The 24,589-nt window shown below is 45.0% G+C and overlaps 1 protein-coding gene across 3 annotated transcripts in view; it reads right to left on the reverse strand.

Annotated features, from left to right (window-relative positions):
* Window positions 1-4,933: 4,933 nt before the first annotated feature.
* The window catches only part of PGM1 (phosphoglucomutase 1), a 55,709-nt gene continuing 36,053 nt past the window's right edge, over window positions 4,934-24,589 (reverse strand). Inside the window, exons 8-12 of one of the 3 annotated variants that reach the window (XR_013813829.1) lie at window positions 14,306-14,441; window positions 10,936-11,119; window positions 8,576-8,710; window positions 5,603-5,831; window positions 4,939-5,153 (exon numbers count right to left, since the gene is read on the reverse strand). Coding sequence is in view for 2 of the 3 variants with exons in the window: in XM_079778105.1 (XP_079634231.1) it covers window positions 5,742-5,831; window positions 8,576-8,710; window positions 10,936-11,119; window positions 14,306-14,441 (545 nt within the window). In the remaining variant the exon portion in view is untranslated. Of the gene's footprint in view, window positions 5,832-8,575; window positions 8,711-10,935; window positions 11,120-14,305; window positions 14,442-24,589 lie in introns of all 3 variants that reach the window. The other 2 variants (XM_079778105.1, XM_079778104.1) reach the window with 2 other exon arrangements.

A 24,589-nucleotide genomic window follows, 5' to 3' on the forward strand; every position in this document is an offset into this window, starting at 1 on the left:
TGATTTTAATGTGCAGCATCACAACATAATTTTAAATTACCAAGCAGAGTCTGTTAAGAGTAAGATCCATTTAAAAAGACCTTCATAAACACACTGTTTAGGTTTTGTCATGTCACACTTCACATGACCTACAGAAAATATCCTGATTATTGGAACCTATACCACTTCGCGACTTAAGCTCTGACTCTCAAAGGAAAGCATGTAAGGGCTGGACTTGACAATCTGGAAAATTTTCCTACAAAGTGTAATTTTTTTAGCCCAGCAAGTGTGGCTCAGTGTGGTTGAGGTCAATCCGGGAACCAAGAGGTCACCGGTTCAATTCCTGGTCAGGGCACACGCCCAGTTGCAGGCTTGATCCCCAGTGGGAGAGGGCGGGAGGGGGGTTGCAAGAGGCAGCTGATCGATGATGTTTCTCTCTTATCGATCTTTCTCTCTCTTTCCCTTTCTCTCTCTAAAATCAATAAAAATATATTCAAAGTGTAATTTTTCAAAAGGAGGAAAGCATCTGGACTTCAAAAATAAATCCATTCTTGAACCAACAGCAACTTGAATTAATATTTCAAAATATGTAATTTTCAACCGTATTTAATCAATTTTTTTTCTCCACATTCCCTGGAACAGTACCCGGCACAAGGAAAGTCCTCATTGTTACCTCGAATTATCACACTTTGCCAGGAAATTCTCTGGCAAAGGTGTGGATAAATTAAATATGAATGAAACAAGTGCTTTAGAAACATGAGAAGGGGAGGGACCGATGGTGGAAGGGAGTTACAGGTCAGAAGAGCATCTTCTTCATCATTCATTGGTACACACAATGACCAAGATGAAATCTGAGCAGTAATGATGAAAAGTGAGGACTGGACTTCCTACATTTTATCCGAGACCTGTCACTCATTCCCACCCTGACCCTCTGCTTCTTCATCTAGAAAATGGGAATAAAATCAAACTGTCTCTCTGGTTGTATTAAATGAGTCAAGTATCCAATTAAAACAAAAATCCTGACAGCCTAGTGGAATGGGAGTCAGAGCTAGATTTAAATTGCTTTAAGACAAGAAAGAAATGTGACGACTTTCTATGCAAAGCGGCCTCTGCTTTGCCTCGGCAGAGCAGCTGGAGAGCAGCAGCACTCTGAAGCACAGACGACATGCTTTGAGGAAAACATCATTAGCCCGCACCCACAGCCCCTAGGCAGAGCTTTCACACTTGGTGAAAACCAAGCCAAAGCGCTCAGAGGTTCCCAGAGGACGAGCAGACAGACCGGAGACATGCTCTTGCTGGCAGTGACCTCACTTCTTCGGTATAATGACAAGCCAAGGTGCGGGGATGCTCCTAGCTCTGACAATGGGCACCCAGAAGAGCTCTGAGCCTTCCGGAAGTGCATGCTGTGTGCCCTGCCCATGTGAGGCCCAGGCCCGGGGTCCCCTCGTGCCTTCCCTTCTGTGAGTCTGCTCAATGCGGGGAATGGGAGGGAGGCTTCAGGGCTTAGAGGTTTGTTGACTCTATTCCCTGAAAAATAACTTCTTTCTGTATTCAGGCTAATCTGGTGAGCCCTTCCCCAGCTACACACCCAATGAGCTTTTGTAGCAACGGGAGATAAAATACGTCTTAACATTTGAATCAAGTTTTATGCGAAGTGACCTCCCATTTGCTGCTAGTATCCACGCTGACTCTCTCTCCTGGGTGATTTCCCACCTTCCACCTCTAAAGCTGTGAGGGGTCACAGTTAGGCATTCACTAGCTGTGAAAGCTGCCCAGCTCCCTTATCACCTGCAACAGGAAGACAATCGTACTTCATTGGATTGGGGAGTTCACAGCGTTAGAAAACACTCTGCAACTAGATTTCATTCACTTTTTCCTAATTGTTTATTAAACTTACGATGTGCAAGTCACAGGGCTAGATCCTGGATAAAGGCTGATGAAAAGGGCAATCCCTGCCTTCTAGGAATTCCCAGCGCTGTAGGGGGAATGGAAAATAAACAGGCCATGAACATAGAGTGTGGGAAGGGCCATAAATAGGGTGCTATAGGGATACCTGAAAAAGTTCCCGAACCAGACATTGGAGGCTCAGAAAAAGCTTCTAGGAGGAGATGATGTTTAAGTTGAGACCTGAGGAATGAGTAGGAGTTGGGAACTTGGTAGAGGGAAGTTGATAGAGGGAGGGGTGCAGGGGGAGGGTGATGCAGGCAGGTGGAAGAGCAGGTACGAGGGCCTGGAGTCAAGAGAGCACAGGATTTCCAGAGAACTGCAGATGGGTCATGTGGCTGAACATGGACCAAAGGCAGAAAGAGAGGGAGAGGAGTTGCTGGGGTAGGTGGCAGGCAGGTTGCATGACAAAGACATCTGGACTTCAGCATTTCCAAGGACACGTAGCTGATGATGTGGAAAATGGAATAGGGGTGCAGAACGAAGGCCAGAGGCCCTGAGGAGGCCTCTGCTATAACTCAGGTGAGATGCATGATGGCCGCTACTACTCCTGTCCCACCTCTTCTGCTTGGGTTTTGGAAATGTGAAAAACACAAGGGGAGCGTCTCTTACACAGAGGATAAAGGCCACTTCCTGTCTAATGCGTCAACAAGAAATGCAGCAGAAAGCAGCATGGATGAACTCGGGGTGGAGGAGGCAGAGGGACACAGCCCCAGCGCCTGCCTCCTCTCTGCAGCCAGCTCAGCCTTTGCTTTCGTTCTCTGAGGCATGGCCCATCCCCGAGAAGCCTGGCCATGTTCTGGGCCCGGGGAACATTCCTGAACAGAAATCGGCTTCTCCTAAGTGAGAGCTGAGCATCAAGAGCGGGGAGAAAAGTGAAATTTCAGAGTTGGGCCCCAAACAATTGCAACCCAATTATCTCACTGCAGTGCTCACCACACCCCACAGAAAACAGGCTTGACTCACACACCACAGCAGTGCTGAGAGGCAGGAAAGCGTGGCTGCTGCTGCTGCTGGCCAGCCTCTCAGGGCTCCATCTCCTGCGAGTCCTGGGGACACGTGTGTTGGGTGTCTCTCTGGAAGCCACAAAGGAAGGGAAGATGGCTCTGACCCATGCCCACCCCCACTGCTCCAGGGCCCCAGCCACCTCCCTCTTCCTCCCTTGAGCTTTTAGCTCCCAAACCTGTAGCCAAGTGGGGTGAGGGGAAGCAGCTGAATTATGACCAGGGACAAGGAGGAAATCTGTGAAGCCATTCCAAGGGCCACAGACCTGGGAGTGTCTGCAGCTGATTCAACAGATGGGGAGGCAGGGAAGGGTCATGGAAAGAGAGTGAGATTCAGGTCAAAATTCCACTTCCACCACATGGTAGCTGGGAACCTGGAGCAAATTACTTAATTCTGTTGAGCTTCAGTTGCCTCGACTCCAAAGAGAGAATAACAACGCCTCGCTTCGAGAGTTACTTGAAAGCGTCTAGCCCAACACCTGAAACAGAATAGGTGTCTGGGAAATTTGGATTTTAACTGCAGGTATTGCTCACACAACTCATAAGGCACTCATCCTATACAGTCTATTGGCCGTGGACTTCATTCGCCCGGCTAGTCTTACAGGCGGCTGGAGGGCAGTAACTGCGTTATACATTCTCTTGTTCCCATGGCATCACACACTCAATGTGGGTTGGTACTTGTTTCCTGGCTGACTGATACAGCCAGATATTGAGATCTGGGGGGAGGGTAGAGACAATAATGCTAAAACTAACAGAGTCTCTGGCACCCAAGGCACACAGTTAGCACCCCTTAATAAGTAAAACACAGGGGTATTTGCACACCTTTCTTCCACCCGTGGAAGCAGCCAGTCCGTGGAAGAGGCAATACAAACTATTGGTAAACCGTGTGGGGCTGAGCTGCACGGCCTGGGGGCACGCCGCCACTCTCCAGTGGTGTGACCTTGGGCAAGGAACCGGACTTCATCTGTCAAATGGAACTATTCAAAGTACCTACCTCACAGCGGTATTGGGAGCACTTAAAGAGTATATGGGAAGCCAGATACTTGGAACAAAGCCTGGCATTTACTGTTCCGTAAGTACTCATCTTCATCTCATCATTGCCAAAGCTCAGCTGGGTTTGCTGGGCTGGACCCACGTTAAATGGCAACACTGGACATCTCACCCCAGACAAACACCCTGCCACCCGGAACATGATTCCACTCTGGGTGGCAGAGGGGTACAGAGCTGAACTGTGTTTCTGGAATAGCCCATCTGGAAACCATAAAATGCAGTGCAAACGTTAGAGTTAGAGTTTTTGTTTTTCCAATGCTTAAAAATCTAGAAACAATAGTGTAATAAGCATAGTCCCAGTTCCAACTTATTTAACAACCGACCATGAATCAGATACTGTGCCCACTGCTTCTCACAGGTCCACTCACTTAAGGGTCTCAATGACGCTATAGAGTTGGAGCTATTTTCATCCCCATTTTAAAGACGAGGAGAAAGATATTCAAAGGTGATTCAAGGTCCTAAATGGGATTCCAACGCAGGTCTGTTGGCTCTCAAGCCTATGCTTTTAACCACTATAATACACCTGTGGATTGAATGTTCAAAGATGAATAAGATGCCAATGGGTTTAAGACATCCAGGCAAACGCCAATAATCTTGCTCTTGGATTCTGAGAGTTCTGCTTCCATCCCCTCAACAGATATCCTGACATCTCAGCACCACCAGGCACGTGGCAGTGCTTTGCTATTGAAGACCTCCTGAGAATCACCTTCCTCTCTCTCACTCCAAGTTAACCACGCCAAGCTTGCTTTATTCACCTCGGAAGGATCCAGCCTACATCAACCCTGCTATGATCAGTTTTGAGTGTAAGCATTTTAAACCTAGCACAGATAACTTTTTTTCTAATTAAGACATCTAAACAAAATAAAATACCCTCCTCCCTCTCAAAAACAAATCTGTTTTCTTTCTGAAACAAAACAAGAATTTTATAACTAAGAAATAAAAGACGTCAAGAAATAGCAGCTTATTTTGCTTTAATATCCCAAAATATTTGCATGAATAGAACTATGTTGCAAAACAAGGCAGAAATCTGTCGACAAGTACGTCTCTCTCTGAGGGAAGAACTGATTGGAGAGAAGGCACCAGAAATTGCGTTTTGCTGGACTCCATGTAAACAGTAAACGGGGGGAAAGGTTCACCAAGGAGAAGAAAGTTGCACTGTCATTTCACTGGCACATCCTAAGGATGAAAAGTGGCCTCATTAGCTAATGCTCAACCTCCACCTCGCATTGTAGTGTAAACAGAACTTGGTGCTAAAGAGGCAAATACCCACACAGCAGCAGTGGGAAGGGGCATGAAAAGGACTGACATTGCCCTAGCTGATTTGGCTCAGTGGGTAGAGCGTTGGCCTTCGGACTGAAGGGTCCCTGGTTCGATTCCGGCCAAGGGCACATGCCCGGGTTGCGGGCTCAATCCCCAGTGTGGGGCATGCAGGAGGCAGCCCATTAATAATTTCTCTCATCATTGATGTTTCTCTCTCTCCCTCTCCCTTCCTCTCCGAAATCAATAAAAATATCAAAGGAAAAAAGAAAAAAGGACTGACATTAACATAAGCCCCTGGGTCCTTTCTGCCCCTTTCCCACATGGCTCCTACAGGCACCTCGATTGGCAGTGCTTTGCAAACGTACCATTCATCAGAAACTGGTTAGTGGAAAAACCAAATCCTAAAAAGCCTGGGTGAACACGCATTATTTCTATCCATGCTCTTCAATCAGATGCCTTGGAGGGCCCAGGGATGGAGAGACGTACTGCAACTGGCCTGTCTTCTTAGGTGATGACGGTAGGTGCGGTGCGCCCCGTCCTTTCCTGGAGCTGGGAGACCTTCAGAGCAATGGAAACCAGGGGGCCCAACATGACCTGAGGGAGACACAAAAAGAAAAGCCTTTTCCATCACTTTCTCTAGACACAGAACCCTAGCTCCAGCCTTAACTTTGCCTTTGAGCTCCCGGCCCACCTGTCCAACTGCCTATGTCCCAAAGGCTCCTCGAACTCTACCAGTCTAAAAACAGACCCGTTCTTCCCCCACCAGCATTCTCTGCTGCAGTGAATTGACACTACTATCTATCACATAAAGCAAAGGGACAACTAAGAGTCATTCTTGACCTTTCTTCTCCTGCAAACCTTTTCCCAATCTATCAGTAAGCGTAAGTTTGTGGCGTTTTTTCCTTCTAAACATCTCTCCACAGCACCCATTTCTCTCCATCCCAGTGCCAAACTCTTGCTAAGTCAATGTTCTCTCTCTTACCTGGGACAATGGTGCTTCCAGATCCACTTCTGCATCCTCCAATTTGTTTCCCACACTGAACCCAAAGAGGTCTTTTCAAAATGCAACTACACCCCCTCTCATCCTCCTCTCACTTGAAAAAATTCTCCTGTTGCTTAAGTAAATAAATATTTAATATAAAAAATAAAAATTAGGCCCTAACCGGTTTGGCTCAGTGGATAGAACATCGGCCTGTGGACTGAAGGGTCCCATGTTCGATTCCGGTCAAGGGCATGTACCTTGGTTGTGGGCACATCCCCAGTAGGGGGTGTGTAGGAGGCAGCTGATCGATGTTTCTCTCTCATCGATGTTTCTAACTCTCTATCCCTCTCCCTTCCTCTCTGTAAAAATCAATAAAATATATTTTAAAAAATAAAATAAATAAAAACTACTTATCTAGTTGAACAGCCCATTTTACGGATGAGGAAACAGATATCCAAAGGGGTGATCTGACCAGCTCACTCCAGGGCAGAGCCAAGAGAAGCACATTTTCCACTGCCCACTGGTGCTTTTCCTCATTGAATCCACCAGCTGCTTCTACCTCGGTGAGAACTAGAGAAGCGACTCCATATGCTGACCACACCACTTGCCACTTCCCCTCGGGGCTCCCACAGTCCCGACAGAGTACTGGGGCTGAGGCCCAGCCGCTCCAGAGTGAGGGGAGGCATCTCCCCAGCCGGAATGGCGGTACACCGGGCACGGTGGGCGCCCTGCACCTTCAGTGCCCCCATCTCCTCAGGGCTACAGTCCAGAAGAAATCTATCTTTCACTCATTCTCTGTCAGGCATTAGGACAAAGAAACACAATTCCTTCCTCTTTTTCTCTTTCTCTATTATTCTGTGGGTCTACAATGCAGAGAGCAATGCCTCTCGTTTAAGTTTTAGGGATGCTTTCAACACAACAGAGATCTGGCGATGACTGGGCTGGAGCCTGGGAAAAGTGCAGAGAGAAGTATCCTCCCACCGCCCTCTTTTTGTAATAAAAACAACTATAGGGGCCACTCAAAAGCTAACCCTATGTGCCAGGCTCAGTGTTTAGAATTTTGCACCCATTGTTTCGTTAAACCCCTATAAGAACTCTATGAAACAGGCAGTATTCTGGCATTTCACAGACAAGGAAACCAAGGCTCAGATCACTGACACGACTTACCCAGGGACAGGCAGCTAAGGGGCAGACCCTGAATGAAAAGCACCATCTCTCTAACTCCGAAGCGTATGCTCAAGACCACGGTGCCAGGGATTTTCAAGTGAGTTTCACAGAGTTTTAATTAGGTGTTAGAAGAAAAATAAGCTTTGTGGAAAAATAAGCACGGTGAATGCTATTTAAACAGGTGTCTCTTCTCAGAGCCTTTCAATGCAGTGTGTTGTGAATTGCCAAGAAGGCGCTAACGTGCAGCACGTCCTAAACATTTTCAGCTCTGGAGCTCTGGTTGGGGAGCTTCCGCCAAGACAAGGAGTGCACCTGGGACACTGTCCCCTGTGTCACTGCTTCCCCTAGGCTCCCCCACCGGCATCTGCCCTCCAAGGTCTCTGTCCCGGCCCTGGCTCCCAGGGTCCCTCGACACTCTGACATACTTCTGGAGACGCCTTGTTTTTTTGTTTGTTTTTTTTTTAATACATTTTTATTTATTTCAGAGAGGAAGGGAGAGAGAAAGAGCGATAGAAACATCAATGATGAGACTCATTGATCAGCTATCTCCATCATGCCCCCTACTGGGAACCAAGCCCACAACACAGGCATGTGCCCTGACCGGAAATTGAACTCTGACCTCCTGGTTCATAGGTCAGCGTTGGCTCAACCACTGAGCCACGCTGGCTGGGCTCTGGAGACTCTTTGGGTGGGATTGGGAACCGAAGCAACCAGGCTCTAAGTCCACAGACTTTTTCATAAAGACATTTCCTGCTGGGTCATGAAACTCTCTCGCTCACCATCAAATCTTGAACCAACGTATGTACTGCAGGGCAGGCAATCGGACCAGAAAAAGCGGCAAATGACCAGCGGAGGGGCCAATTCCAAGATTAGCTCTCCCAGATCAGCCACTTTCCAGGCGTGTGAACCTATTAACTGTTGCTTCACCTTCCTGTGCCTCAGCTTCCTTATCTGCAGTAGGGAAAATAACAGAGTCTACCTCATTTGAGAATGAAATGAGTATGCCCGTGTAATGGGTTTAGAACAGAGCTTGGCAAATAGCAAATGCTCAGATAATTGTCAGCTGTCACTGTTATGATGACAAACTGAAGGAGACATGCAGGAAAGTGAGAGCACCTATTTGACAATGGAGCCACTATCATTCCTCCCAACAGAGAGAACTAGTCAGGGTCCAGGTCCTGGGCATTACCTGGGGGTCCTGGTGGATCTTGGCGATGTCCTTCTCATAGCTGTCGATATACAGTCGAATGGTGGCCCCTGCACTCCCGGTGCCACTCAGTCGAAAGATGACGCGAGAACCATCTGTAAAAATGAGCCGCAAGCCCTGGAAAAGATAAGCACCGATTTTCCACCCCGTACGCTGGAAGGGAGATTGAAGGCTAGCAAATTACAAGGCGTGCATTTGGAGGTCTAATCTCATCGGTACTTGATCAATCAGAGGATTAGATCCTTGATAAATGGCAGCAGCTGAGCCCTCAGTCAACCTGTCATTGCATCCAAGCAATGGGGGCTGAGCTCATGGGGGAGAAGCATTTGCAAGGCCGGGCAGGAGACCTGATGCCAGGGAGGCTGGGTGACGCCAGGCCCATCCTTCCCTCCCTGCTCCACTGTGATTTATGGACCAACCATTCCAGTTTGAAGCTTAATAAAGCAAATAAATAAGCCACCAAGTGCGAAAATTCAACCCCCGGACCAGGGAGGAAACATGGACAGAATGGACTGAAACCTGAGCAGATGTTTCAGGCAGACCAGAAGAAGAACTCTTTGCCAAACACTGGTGGGGAGCCTCCAAAAGAGAACAGGAGGCCACAGGCCCCACGTGGCAGAGACAGGCTACCCCCCGCCCAACAAGCAGGATCCAGTCGCCAGTCTCCCACCGATGTCTGAGGACTAAAAGCGGTTCATGTGGGTGCGATGCCAAGCCCAGCCCCCTCTCTCTGCTGCCCTCGCCTTTTCCTCCCTAGATGCATCTCTCATCCTCAATAATCTTCTTGCTTTGGAGGAAAAGGGTGGGGACTCCTGCGTAGATATGGCACAGCCTGAGGTAAGAAGACTGGGCAAGACAGTTATCTGAAGATGCTTCCGTCTTTATGAATTCTTCCATAAACAGAAGAGGTTTGTATAAAGCCAGAGTCTGGCCAGAAGGCAAGACACCACTCCACACCGGCCAGTCGTCACCAAACCCCACCCAGTGTTTGCCATTCAGCAGTGGAGACAGCAGATGAGATGCCCAGCGGACAGTCCCAGGTTGGTCATCGTGGCAAGACGTAGTTCATTTCCATTCACCAGGGCTTACTTTCTAGAAACACACCAGGATCGGTCTTCTTCTTCCACAGCTTCAGCGTGAAGTTTCTAAATTCTTTGCACTTGGTTGCAGATGTTACATCTACTTCAGATTTTCCCTCCTACCTGGTCTTCCATCTAAATACTCAGATTTTCTTAGAGAATGTGGAGCTGCTGACTTCCTCCTCAGAGCAGAGAGCAGAGCCCAGGTTCATGGTGACACCCCTCCTGCCTGCTTCCGCTCCCCTCCTCCCTCCTAGCAGCTGCTGGATGCCGTGCAGGGTTGGGGGTTGTTTTTCTCTCTCTCAAGGCTCTGCTACAAAAAACGTCTGCTCTCTTCTACCCTTCCATCCCTGGGCCCCACCCTCCCCTTTTGTAACCACCCCCTTCCTCCACTCCAGGCCTCTCTTTTTCTAATTATCTCAGGCATAATTTACAATCGCCTGTACTAGACCCAAAGTTCTCACAGATGGTGAAAAGGCATGTGGAAGAAAAGCTTCTGGGTTAGAATTTTGAGAAAGGGAGACCCCGGGCACTTTCTTATCTGTTTCTAAATTATGAGAGATGCGTTCATTCTGTTCTGGCAGAGGAACCAGAAGAGAGAGGCCCGTGGGCCCCGAGTGTTTGTGAGAAGCCTGGAGAAGGCCTGACCCAGCCTGCAGCCTTGGTCCCTGGCACCCAAAGCGGGAAACCCTAACAGCGCTGTCTCCATCCAGACACGGACCAGGTCGCAGGCGTGATGTTAGGATTGGCTGAGAGTCACGTGCTGCAGATAATAACAGTGAATGTTTCTGTGAATGGCTTATCTCTTTCTCTTCTTTCTTAGAAATTGGAATGTATCAGTCTATAATAATGACTCTCACGCCAGCTCTCTGCTACAATCCCTTGAAGGAAATGAGGAGGGTTGATTCCTAAGGCTGCAGGTCTTTTTTTTTTTTTTTAGATCCTGGAGCTCCTCTCTACACACTCACTCAACACAACATCTTGCATGTGATTCCAGAGGTACAAAACCCCCCTGGAGTGCAGGCTAAACACCGCAGGATGAGGGCCTAGGGGAGTGCAAACAACCTGGGCGAAACCACTTCCCCTATGAGAACATGTGCACGTCGTGTGTGATGCGGCCAAAAACCAGTTGAGAAGAGCTACCCTAGAAAAACAGGGCAGCAGGAGAGAAATGACCACAGGGCCTCTTTCTCTTTTTCCCTTGGGATTTCAGAGATGGTGTTCTAAGGCTTCTCTCCCACATCCACACAAGTCTGTTCCTACCTGATTTCTCGAAATGCTTCCGTCCACTGGATCGCTGTATTCAAAGTTGTCGACCTTCTCCACGGTGTAAACTTTGTCACCCACTGGGAACTGCTTCCCCACAAAGGAGCGATCAGATATCAGGGCCTCCAGGTCTTTCATCATTTTGTTGGCGCCCTCGGCCTCCACCTCCTCGTAATCGTACCTGGAAGAAGTCACGAAGTTGAGACCCGCGGGCTGCCTCCAGATCCCACCAACGTCTATCGGCACTTTCTTCATCATCTGTTTGGCCCTCTCCCAAACCACCTAACTTCAGAAGAAGCTGGCAAAAAGATGAGCCTGTCAGTCCCCGGGGATGGAGCAGGCCAGGGATGAAAGGCAGGGATCGGAGGGTTTCAGGGAAGGGTTAGGAGCTTTTCCACAGAAGAAAGCTCGAAGGAGCTTCAAAGGCTTTTGAGAGATACTATCTAACGTTTAACCATCACATCCTGAGGAGGTAGAATTAAAAGCCCTGTTATCTCTCGGGAACTCTGCACAAAGGAAAGGAGCACGTGACTCGGGGCAGCTTCTCTTCCAGACGCCCAGAGCTTCTGTGGGATCAGTGCTGGCACTGCTCCCAGGCTGGGACCGGCCCGAGGCCGCTGAGATTTTGGCGAAGGAGAGTTCCAGTCTCCACAGGAGCTCCTAAAGCAGGGCCAAGTTTTCACTGACCAGATGAAGGAGCCAAACCCCAACGCTTTACATCTGAAACACCTCCGTCCTTTCAGTGAGAGGTGATTTTAATCCAAACTGCTTTGGGTTCACCCTGACAGAGGTGACCTGGAGTGGATGCAAAAGGACCAAGAAAGTCCTGGCTGGGTGGCTCAGTTGGTTGGAGCGTTGCCCCATGCACTGAAAGGTTGAGGGTTCGATTCCCGGTCGGGGCACATACCGAGGTTGTGGGTGCCATCCCCAGTCTGGGCACATATGAGAAGGCAGCCAATTGATGTTTCTCTCTCTCTCTCTCTCTCTCTCTCTCTCTCTCTCTCTCTCTCTCTCTTATTAGTAGGCATGTCCTTAGGTGAGGATTAAGAAATAAATTTTAAAAATTAAATTACAATTTTTAAAAAAGAACCAAGAAAAAAAAAAGTGCACCAGGAATGAAATTCTATGACTACTATTTTTCCTCCGAGAACTATTCTGACTTCTTTCTCAGGAGAATGCTTTTCTTGATCTAGTGACACACACCCTCTTGAGAGAGTTATTTTGTAGAGGCTCAAGATAGCAGAGTCTATATTTATTTGCAATAGTGAAACAAATAGGATATGCGCAAGGTGACACCTCTGAGACATGAGAAATACCAGGGAATGGAGGACAACCTATTCTGGCTCCAGGATTCTATGAATCAAGGACAGCAGTCGCCTTCATCTTAGAGTCAGCTCTTTCCCCCAGTTAAAATGATAAACAGCCAGAAATTACAACCAGGTGTTTGTGCTTTACATCTGTGACCTTTGGGTGTTTAGGGGAAATGTTCTATAAATCCTAGGCACAGAGTGGTATAATGGAAAGAATGTGGGCTTCGGAATCAGACAGAACAAACTATGAATCCAGCCTCTGTTGGTTACTAAGTGTGGGGCTATGGGCAAGTTGCTTCATCTCTCAGAATCTCAGCTGCCTTATTAATAACTGTTCTGTGGCTGACATGAAGCAATGTGTGCAAACGTGCCTAGCACTTTTGTTCTACAAAAGTGGACTACAACGGCCCTAGCCGGTTTGGCTCAGTGGATAGAGCGTCAGCCTGAGGACCAAAGGGTCCCGGGTTTGATTCCCATCAAGGGCATGTACCTTGTTTACAGGCTCCTCACTGGCCCAGGCCCTGGTCGGGACTCCTGCAGGAGGCAACCAATTGATGTGTTTCTCTCATATCGATAGTTCTCTCTGTCTTTCCATCTATCTTCCACTCTCCCTAAAAATCAATGGAAAAATATCAATGCTTGGTTAGCAGTTATTTGACATTAATAAAAATATGTTAAAATAGTTTTTAGATGGAGACTTTAACTCAGTCAAGAGGGACCCTTTCTCTAAACAAGCCTTCCTAACATTATTCCACCTTGGCTACTGTTTGCTTAACTCATTCTTTTGTCTATTCAAAGCATATTTACAGTGTCAACTATGAGCTGGGTGTTTGATGATACCATGGAGCATGCTTTAGTGATACTCTATGCTCTAGAGAGTTCATGACGACTGTTCTGAATTACCGGGTTTTTCTGGTCCTTAGAGAATGGAGATCCTTGCTTGGTTCCCGGGCTACCGTGTGGCAGTCATTACTTATACCTCCCACAAAAGAGTAACTTGGAGGAGGAAGAGAACATTGAACTTGTCCAAAGTTGATGAAAGAATTCTGATGAAGGAGGCCAAGTTGCTAAAGGTTGAATTCTTTTTTTACTATCCAGAGATCACGGACTCTCATATCTGTGATATATTTTTTCAATTCTCTAGTTTAACTCGCCCATTTTATAGAAAAGGCAAACAGGTCCAGAGAAATTACAACTGTTTTTCACAGATAAATAATTTACCTAATATCTTTTTTTTCCCCTCATATTTCCTTTCCTTAGAGGTCCAGGAGAAATTTTGTTAAATCTTCACACATATTAGGGAAAGGCAAATTGAAATTAATGAAAAGCACTACTGGTAAAAATAATAATAATAAGTGAATGTTTTTAAAAATAGAAGTATGCTCGTTACAGAAGAATTGCTAAGTATTTTAAATATTTTGTTCACTGCTGAATCCCTAGTGGCCTGGTGGAAAGTAGGTACACAATCAATATTTGTTGAATCAATGAATGAAGTATTGACACGTACACAGCCTTTGGGGACCTATTTTAATGAGTCAGAAAAGTTAATTTGGACTAAGCATAGTCATTTCCATAATTTCAGAAAAAAGTTTCCATACTTTTAGTGCCCCAGAGTTTATAAAACACTTTCAGATTCATATTTCATTTAATTCACTCAATAGCTGGACTGTTATTTCCATTCCTACGAATGAGAAAACTGAGTACAGAGAGAGGTTAAATGACTTCCCAATCTATTAAGGAGCAGAAATAAAATTTGAATCCATTTTTCTTAATCTAAATCCAATGCTGTTATCATGTCCACTTGAGAGGTGCATTAAAAGGCTTTAAAAACATTTATTCTTTTGAATAATGTTAACTAAATTTTGTAAGCCTCGTTCTTTATGGATAACATAAAGGCTGACTTCATCTTGACCTGACTGAATTATTTTTAAAATCCCCAATTGGTAGAGGCTGGATGAACTAGAGTTTTATTATCGGTTAAGACAGGAAAGAATTTGTATGCATGAGAATTCTCTCTGCCTACTTCCCCACCCTACCTCAGCCAGGCTGTGGCTTACCTGGTGAAGAAATTCCGGCCATACTTCTGCCAGTGATCTTTGAGAATGTCCTCCACACTCTGTTTGCGGGTGGCTAGAATGGAGAGCCAGGCAAGGACAGCCCAGAGTCCGTCTTTCTCACGAATGTGGTCAGAACCTGGTGGGGGGAGAGCAAACAGCTGTGAGAAACGTCATTTCTCTAAAACACTTGGGAATAAACTCAACAGTAAACATGTAGATCCAGCCAAAGAGGAATTAAAACTTTACTGAAAAACTTGGGTACACGGAAGGAATCACATATTAAATAAAGCAACATAATATTGAAAAGAAGTTGATGTCTCCCAAAGTAATTTTAAAAATTTAAGGCAAATGTCAATAAAAATGTCAGTGGAATAATCTGGTGAAATTTGATATAGTAATGATAAAGTGTTAATGTGAGTGGTGAAAAAATAAATCTTATATAAAAAAACAGCAGAGAATAAGACCATAAAAATTTTTCCATAATTAAAATAATTTGATAGCTTAATGGAACAAAATGAGGCAACTAGGAAGAGGCCTAAATCTGTATGAGACTTGAATATATCAGAAAGGTACCTCTTCAGGGCTGTAGGAAAAAAATGGATTACTTTTTAAATAGTATTTGGATAAGTAGCTAAATAGTTTTTTAAAAAAATTCAGGATTTTCCCCCAATAAAACACCATACCAAAAAAAAAAAAAAAAAAAAAAAAAGGATGGCATATTCAAATGTAAAAATTGGAAACCTTTAAATACTATAAAAATATATTAATGCTTTTTTTAAAACTTGGAGGTAATAAATACATGTAAATTCAGAATTCATAAAGAAAAAAAATCAATGTATTAGTCTAAATAAAGATTAGCATTTCTATTAGCAAAGCTACTATAGATAAAATTAAAAGGTCATTTGTAAACTTTAAAAAAAAAAAAACCACACATTTGCAGCCCGGCCAGCGTGGCTCAGTGGTTGAGCATCTATTTATGAACCACAAGGTCACAGTTCGATTCCTGGTCAGGGCACATGCCTGGGTTGCAGGCTCGATCCCCAGTAGGGGGCATGCAGGAGGCAGCCAATCAATGATTATCTCTCATCATTGATGTTTCTATGAAATCAATAGAAATATTTTTCCGTTCCTCTATGAAATCAATAAAAATATTTTTTAAAACACATTTGCAATATAAAGTAGATGTTTAATATACTCAGAGTAGAAAAATTCTTATATTTAACAAGAAAAAAGCAAAACCTCAATAGAAAAACAGGCCAAGGATATAAATACACAACTCACTAAAGAAAAGTTACAGGTTCCCAATTAATATAATAAAAAGCTAGCACTGTTTTTGAGAAAATAAAGTTAAAACCACAATAAGAAACTGCCACTTGCTTAACAAATGGCCACAGATTTCAAAATGAGAACACCAAGTATTGGGAGAGGGGTGAGGGGAATGGGATTCCAACATGGGGTTTCTGGGAGGGGTACAGTCCTCTGGAGAGCAATTTGGCAAAAAATATCAAAGGCTTAAAAATGGACCTACTTGGGGATCCAGCTACTCCAATTTTAAGACATCTTTCTTTAATCAATAAGAATTTGGTTAAATAAGCTATGGTACATCTGTCTCCCACTAAAATCTTTACCCAGAATAACAAATTGAATACTTTGGATGTGCTTATATGCATGGAGATCCTTTACCAAGAGCCCATGTGGAACAGAACTCTCATTTTTTTGTCATAAACGTCCTTATTCTTAAAAAAACAAAACAAAAAAACAATGTTGAGCTCTACTTTCTGATTTTGAATAGGACTCCATAAGATCCCTCTCTAATAGTACTTTGCATATTATCATGCCTTGAATTATATGGGCTTGTCTGCCTTTTTTGACTCCCCACTGGGTCTTATTCCTCTTAGAATTGTCAGAGTATCTAGCACAATGCTAGCTAGGTAGTAGGCATGTGGTAGGTTTGTTTCCCTTCCCTCTTCATCCTTTTAGACCCAGCTCAAGTATCCTCTCATCTCTGAGATGAGCTCCCAGCTTCCATAGGCAGTTATGAGCTACTTTCTCTCTCTTCTCTGATAGTGACCTGCTCAAAACATCTGGTACAGCCCCATCTTCCTTGAGCCTCAATCATCTACTTATGAATCTTTCAGCCCACCAACCATGTATTTCTTGGAGGCATCTCTTATTTACCCTTGTAACTCAGTCCGCTAATTAACATAGCACATGAAACATTGTATAAATAGCTAATTGTGAAGAAGTGCATGAATAAATTAGTCAATTAATCTACTCCAACATTTTCTCTCTCTTTCAGCTCAAAAAAACACACAACTTTTTCTTTCAAAAGATTTTCTCTTTAATAAGTTACTACTTTTAGAAATAACAGTTCTTAAAACCTGGATGCTGACAAAACTAGAGGTATTAAGCAAGACTTTTAGTGCATTGTATAACATATTTTGGAAATGTTTACCTAATTTTATTATCTATGGACTTTTATTTGCCTTTACAGCTATTTCAAGGAATAAAAAGTTAGCTCTCTGCCTCTTAGAGCTTTTGCAAATAATGATATCCTATATAATAAAAGCCTAATATGCTAAGTGTCTGGTCGACTGGTCGGCCATTCAACCAATCAAAGTGTAATATGCTAATGATATGCTAAGGCCGCTCAACTGCTCGCTATGACGTGCACTGACCACCAGGAGGCAGATGCTCCGACTGGTAGGTTAGCTTACTGCTGGAGTCCGGGCGATCGGGACTGGGTGAGACGAGCTGGATACACCCTGCTGCCCTCCCGCAGTCCCTCCCCGCTGGCCAACCTCCCACGTCTCTCCCTGGTCCTGATTGTGCATCAGTGAGGTCCCTCGGTCTGGCCTGCACCCTCTTGTAACCCAGGACCCCTCGGGGGATGTCGGAAAGCTGGTTTCGGCCCGATCCCGCAGGCCAGGCTAAGGGACCCCACTGGTGCATGAATTTGTGCACCAGGCCTCTAGTGTTTTATAATGGTTCATGCTGGGAAGCAAGATCCTGGAAACTTCCCATTATACATACCGAGAATTCATCACAGAAGCATATAGGTTGGAATTACTTGTCTGTGCACTCTTCAGATTTTTTTTCTGCCTTCCTTCTCTTTTTTCCCCCCTTTCTTTTATTTTGTTTATTTTGTTTTAGGCTACACTGAAAGAATAGGAGGCAATGTTCCTTTGTGCTTTTCCTGCTCTAAATAAAGAATTTAGCTTTCTTTTATGTGAAAATGAAAAGAAAATCTAAAAATCTTGCCCAACTCTGATCAAGTACTTGAAGATAACTAAATCACACACCTAATGTTATACACAAAATATCTGCCTTGGATAACATAAACAAATATTCTATTCTATTTGTGTGATCCAGTCTCTTTGGAAATTCTGATTAATCACACTGATCACTTTGGATGTATCAAAACTCTAATACTCAGGAAGTCTGGGTAAATTTCATTTTCCTGAGGTTCTCATGAATGATGACAAGTTACTACTGAAAAAAAGGTGTTCCTAAAGCTATTGTTTTTGCAATTGTGGCAGTTGTGGTTCAATGGAAGATGCTTTGTATGTAAGAATCAGAAAACCTAAATTTGAGACTGTTATCTAGAAGCTATTGACATTTGGACAAGTCACTTAACTTTTCTGAACCTCAGTTTCTTCAACTATAAAATGGGGATAAAGCCCCCTTTCTCACATAATTTTAAGGCATTACTGTGATAGAGTGGAAATATTTTATAAACTGCTAAGTACTTACATAAATATAGGATACCATTATGAATAAGGGTACCAATAAAAAAAAGTTTAGGGGAAATTATAGTTTTCCACTACCTTATTAAGTTTTCAAAAATGATGTTTTTAAATGTACATTTGGAGAAGAAAATGAAAGAATACAATTCAATATGCTCTTTGCTCTGGCAGTGGGATTGCAATGTTTTTCTCTTCTTATCTAATTTTCCTATTATAAATGTGAATTACTGACATGATTTTTTTTTAATTTAAAATAAACTAAGCTAAGCCGAGCTCACTTCGCTGTGAGAAGGAGAGCACTGTCAGCAAGCACCACTGGCCCCGGTGACACAAAGTGGCCGCGGGTTTCACATAGGTGTCCTCCTACGTGGTCTAGCTCAGGGACCGACGGAGCACATGGGAATTCTGCTCTTTCAGCATCTTCAACCACCTGTCACTTGACTTCAGCCTAATCAGCACCTTGTGATAAGTATAAACTCGGCTCAGTCAGGGCACAGTCTGAGTCTCAGCCAAGAAAAATGTCAACCCTTGCAGAGGAAGCCAAAAGCTAACGGTTTAGGGATTAGGTTCCATTGACTAGTCTAGGCATCTCAGGAGGGACCTGGCTCTTGTCCCCTCCCGGTGACAGGCCTGCGGATGGGGACATGGCAGCTAAAATAGAGCTACACGGAGTTCTGTGAAAGCTCTAGGGTCTGTCTTTGTGTCTTTCTCTCTGTCTCTCACTTTCTCTGCCCATCTCTAGCTCTCCTGCAGTCTCCTAAATATGCTGTTCTCTCTGCCTGGAAATTGCTACTCCACATGTATCTAGCTAGCAACTTCTACAATTACTTTAAACTTTACTCAATCAGCATGCCTTCCTTCTCGCCCTTTGTGCTTACCAGTATCCCATCACAGCCTGTCTCTGCTTACCCCACCCTAGACCATGAGTGGCCCCTGGATGGTGCCTGGCATACAGTCAGCTCTCAATAAGGTTTTACCCAAACAATGGTCAGACCCCGGTTGACTGGCTGGGAGGTTCAGGAGGCCTGTCCTCTTTGGCTTTCATTGCACAGAGGACTTCACTCTGAAAGGCCAGGTAAGCTCCTCAGAAAGCCTTTTCCAGATCACACCAGCCCCAGAGGGACTCCCCAAACTTTCCACTTAGTAATCAATCTGGCACTGGCTGGGGACTGCCCCTGGAACTTCGTTTCCTATGGAGAAACGTAGTAGGTATCTGACGAGCAGGAACTGTGTCTTAACCCAAACTCCATTTTATACTCGAGAAATAGGAATCAGTGACTTCATGCTCCAAGTACATGAGACAATATCAAGGTGAGTAAGACCCTGCCCTCACAGATGAGCACAGACATACAGGTGAGGGAGACAGGTGTGCAGGTAACAATTGAACTGAGTTTCTTATAATTAGGGTATTAACCTCATTCTATTGGGGTATTCTCTCTGGGAACTTCAGAGATGGGATGCGCTAACCTTCCTGTGGGGTTTTTACCTACAGGGAAATGTGCTCAAGAGATTGCAGATTAGAACAGGCAGAGAACTAGATAGAAAATCTGATCCTCTACACAACAGAAACAAGTGAGGTGCTTGAGATAAAGTTCCCAGTGCGCCCTGTATTTGCCTTCTATCATTCTGCACACCTGTTATTACCTGGCCAGGATCTGACTTCCTTCCCCAAATATGGACTCCACAGACCCTCCAACAGGACCACACTGTGTCCCCAGAGCATCACCTAGCATCTGGGGTACAGTTGAAACTCCATAAATATTTGAGGAATGAATTGATGAAAAGAAGTACAAATATGAAGGTCTTTTCATGGAGGTAAATTAAAAGAAATTTGCAAAGCACGAATGGTGCACCTCTTTAAGTTATCACTCCTATCTGATGCATCGGCACGAGGACCTTTTAAAGACGGGACAGGAGAAAAATGATGCTAACCTCTACACCTGGCCAGATCATAATCTATTGGCATAGTTCCATGGGATATCAAGTTGATATTCAACCTGGCTCCCTATCCCTTTTTCCAAGGCCCCATTTTCCTGAGGAAAAGTTTCAAAAGCAGTGACATTCTATTCTATTCAGTGGCTTCACTTTCTATGATCTTCCCAATTTCCCAATAAGTTCAAGGTGGAACAGAACTGACCACTTTGCCCTTTGCCATTGTGTATAAACATGTACATCATCATCCACAGTTGAGGGGGGGAAATAACTTTGCACCCTGAGATCAACCAAAAATAACAGGTTCATGCTGTCTAGTTCTAGTGCCCATGTCTGAGTCCGTAACAAAAACACACCTTTATCCCTAGTGTTTGTAATGCTGATGTCAGAGGGAGTGTCCCAGCCTCTTTGGCTATAATAATCCAGTGAGATAGTTGCTGTTTCTCCAACATAAACAGACTAATGTATAGTTGGTAACCTTAGTAATATCAGGGCTTGGGCTTTTAAATGCTAGTGGTTTGTTTTATTTGGTAAGCCAGTTCTTCTGAAGTCTGACTCCTTTGTACCTCTTTGCAAGTAAACTTTCCTTTTTCTTTTATAAAAGCTCATCTCTTCTCACAAAGACCTTGGGTCCCCAACTCTGGATTATGGAATGTGAGCGGTTGGGAGTCCCCAGAAGAGTTGCAGACTGCTGCAAGGGGTGAGGTGGGGATTCTCCACTGAGGTGGGTGTTTAAGCAGAAGAGCACTGACTGGTCACTTATGATTCCAGCAACACATAAAAAATTGTATCGGGTGACTTTTAAAGTTTTTTCCTTTCTAACACCAGGATTCTGTTTGTAAAAGAGGGTGCCAAATGAATAGTGCATTCTCTCAGTCATTCAACAACTGTTTGCTAAGCACCTATTATGTGTTGGGCTTTATAGGAGGCTCTGGGGATATGGTGGAGAATAAGACACATGTGGCTCCTGTTCTCGTGGAAATTATAGTCTAGTGGAGCGAGAAGACATTAATCAAGTAATCATAGATAAATGTAAAAATTACAGCTGCAATACGTGCAACAAATAAGAAGTGTGTGGTGCCATGGGGATCTGACCCACTCTGGAAGGTTAGGGAGGTTCTCCTAAGAAACTGCCTCTAATCTGGCCTGGAAAAATGCAGACATAAATGACCCTATACGCAATTAAACTACAGAATTCAAATATTTCAAAGCTTTTAGAATCACTAATATGAACCCTGAGAAACTCTGTAAAGGAATTATTAGAAACATTTGCCATCAAGGGATGTAGTAGGTAGAAATTAACTCCTCTATAAGTTAGGAGAAGAGAAGTTAAATAAGTTCAGCTACATTCATTCACAGCAGTGGAGACCCATGGCTATCCAGTCTGATTTCTAAAATGTTTATCTCAGAAATATTAGAGAACAATTTTCTTTTTTTCGAAGAGTGAGAGAAAGAGCTTGCGGATTCTTCTCATGATGCATTCTGTCTGAATAAAAAAAGATATCTAAAGGAAGACAGAACCATGGTTGGCACTTAGTATTTGTTTAGTGGACTGACAAATGAATAAACAAGAACAAAGGCTAACAGGAAATTTAAAGTCAAATATTTGGACCCAGCCGGTGTGGCTCCATGATTGAACGTTGACCTATGAACCAGGAGGTCATGGTTCCATTCCCAGTCGGGGCACAGACCCAGATTGGAGGCTTGAGCCCAAGTAGGGGGCATGCAGGAGGCAGCCAATCAATGATTCTCTGTCATCCTTGATGTTTCTCTCTCTCCCCTCTCCCGTCCTCTCTGAAATCAATAAAAAAAAATATGTATTTTTTAAAGTCAAATACTTGGGTTCAAAGAAATCAATTCCACAAATGTCACATGGGAAACTTTTCTTGCCAAATGCTCTTGAGTAAAAACTTAAAGGGGTTTCATTATCTATAACATTATATGGGCCAAACAGTATTATAAAATGTCCTAAAAGCTAACATAAGTGAAGGTCCTATCAAGCACAGTTCAGAGCCCAGTTCCCTGGAAATAATCATCCCACTCTATTCCTTACCTGCCAGTCAACCTTGGAGGCTCAGTGTGCACCTGATTTCCTACGAGGAGCACTGGTGAACTTGGGAGCACCCAGAAGTTGGAGCTGGGTATATAAGTAATGTGGCATGAGGGTGACCTGGAGAAGAGAGAACCTGAGGACTGCCTTCCAGTCCTTGCAGGCCTGTCACATGAGAGAGGAGCAGCTTGTGCTGTCCTGTCTTCAGGCCCATCCCCAGCCACTCAGTACCAGGGATGCCTAGTTGGCTCCAGGGCTCTGACTTACCTTGACCAGTGATTCCCACATGGGCCTGTGGAGCAAGAAGTTACTAGATATATCACACACACAAAAAGAGGAAGGCACTTAACTATGTTTAGCTAAAACTATACAGACAGGATTTCTTACAGTAGAATGTTTTGGAATCTTCCTATGCTAATAATGTGAATTGCCAAGACAGAGAGGTGTATCCAATTTTCCCAATCATCACTGAACTCAGAACCCTCTCATGGGAAACTTTGTTCTAGACTTCCAAACACCCTGGGAAACCTTGTTCTAGACTTTTCTCTTTCATTTGAAACAGGCACATGGAGTTAGAACACCAAAGATTTAGACATGGTGTTTGCCTTCAAAGACAGCTTCATCCGTAAAGAAGAGTGACTGGTACCAAGCTTGCTCTGGGTAACACTAGGGGGAATTTCATGGGAGGAGACCACCTCACAGGTTCACTGCGTATTCATTTAGTGTCCTGTGGAGTAATGTAGCATCACCCATATTTTATGAGGTAGGAAAGGACTAAGTGGTACCCTAAGTGGACCTAGAACCTTGGGAAATCATCCAGCCTTCTTTGTGGACACTTTGTTCAATGCTACAACTCATTCATCTTTCTTAATACCCTCCAATTCTATCAAGCCAATTCATTACCAAGAAGTATTGCCACTCCCTCAAGGATATTAAATTGCTTATCTTATATAATAAAGAGGTAATATGCAAATTGACCATCACTCCAACACACGTGGTCAAAGATGGCCACCCCATGTGGACACAAGATGGCCGGCAGGGGAGGATAGTTGGGAGGGACCAGGCCTGAAAGGGAGGGCAGTTGGGGGTGACCAGGCCTGCAGGGGAGGGCAGGTGGGGGGGACCAGGCCTGCAGGGGAGGGCAGTTGGGGGGAACCAGGCCTGAAAGAGAGGGCAGTTGGGGGAGACCAGGCCTACAGGGGAGGGCAGTTGGGAGGGACCAGCTGCAGGGCAGAGAGGTTGGGGGCAACCAGGCTGGCAAGGGAGGGCAGTTGGGGACAACCAGGCCTGCAGGGGAGGGCAATTAGGGGTGACAGGCCAGCAGGGGAGGGCAGTTAGGGGCAACCAGGCCGGCAGGGGAGGGCAGTTATGGGCGACCAGGCCAGCAGGGGAGGGCAGTTAGGGGTGACCAGACCAGCAGGGGAGGGCAGTTAGGGGTGACCAGGCCTTCAGGGGAGGGCAGTTAGGGGTAATCGGGCTGGCAGGGGAGGGCCATTAGGGGCAACCAGGCTGGCAAGGGAGGAAGTTAGGGTTGACTGGGCCAGCAGGGGAGGGCAGTTAGGGGCGACCAGGCCTGCAGGGGAGGGCAGTTAGGGGCAATCAGGCCAGCAGGGAGGGCAGTTAGGGGCAATCAGGCTGGCAGGAGACAGTTAGGCATCGATCAGGCTGTCAGGGGAGTGTTTAGGGGGTGATCAGGCTGGCAGGCAGAAGCAGTTAGGGGTAATCAGGCAGGCAGGCAGGCAAGCGGTTGGGAGCCAGCAGTCCTGAATTGTGTGAGGGATGTCCTAGATTGGATAGGGTGCAGGCTGGGCTGAGGAAACCGCCCCCACCCCCCCACCCCACCCCCCCATGCACGAATTTCGTGCACCGGGCCTCTAGCAACTTTATAAATAGGTGTCTCAAAATTCCCACCCTACCCCAGTACTTGTGGGATAATAAATGAAATCAGCATTCTATTCTGTTTAACCTCAAATGAACTGCAACTCAATGGCAAGACTCATAGAACACTAGATTTTGGTCTTCTTTTCTTTGCTAAAGAATGGAAGTAGAGTACTGAAGGACATAGAAGATTGGTCCTTTTACTTCAAAATATGGGGTAGAGGGAATAGGAGGAGAAGAAATATGGCCACTGAAGTACCTTGCAACCTAGGTGGAGACTAACACGTAGGAAAGGGCCACACACTGAAATGGATGCTTGGAAAGGAAGGGAGATCGATGTAGTAGGATAGGGTAGTGGGGAAGGTCACAGAGGTGGGACTTCAGGTAAACATCGGAGAGGCAAAGAAGAGGGAGAGCATAGAAAGTGGGGTTTAAGGGTGTTGGGACATCCCCTAAGCATACCATATCCCACTCTTCCATTGTACCACAATTTACACATACATCCTCATGGTCAAGAAAGTAGTTTTAATTTCTTGATCACCTAGCAACTTAGTTCCACCCTAATGGTCTCCCTTCATTTAACCTCAATAAATCACAACTTGTTGCTATAGAAAACCTGGGCCTATTAAAAAGAATGATTTAATGCTGTGCTGAAACCTTCTTTTAAATAAAAATGAA

This window comes from Cnephaeus nilssonii (genome assembly GCF_951640355.1).
Source record: "Cnephaeus nilssonii genome assembly, chromosome: 7".
Classification (NCBI taxonomy): domain Eukaryota; kingdom Metazoa; phylum Chordata; class Mammalia; order Chiroptera; family Vespertilionidae; genus Cnephaeus; species Cnephaeus nilssonii.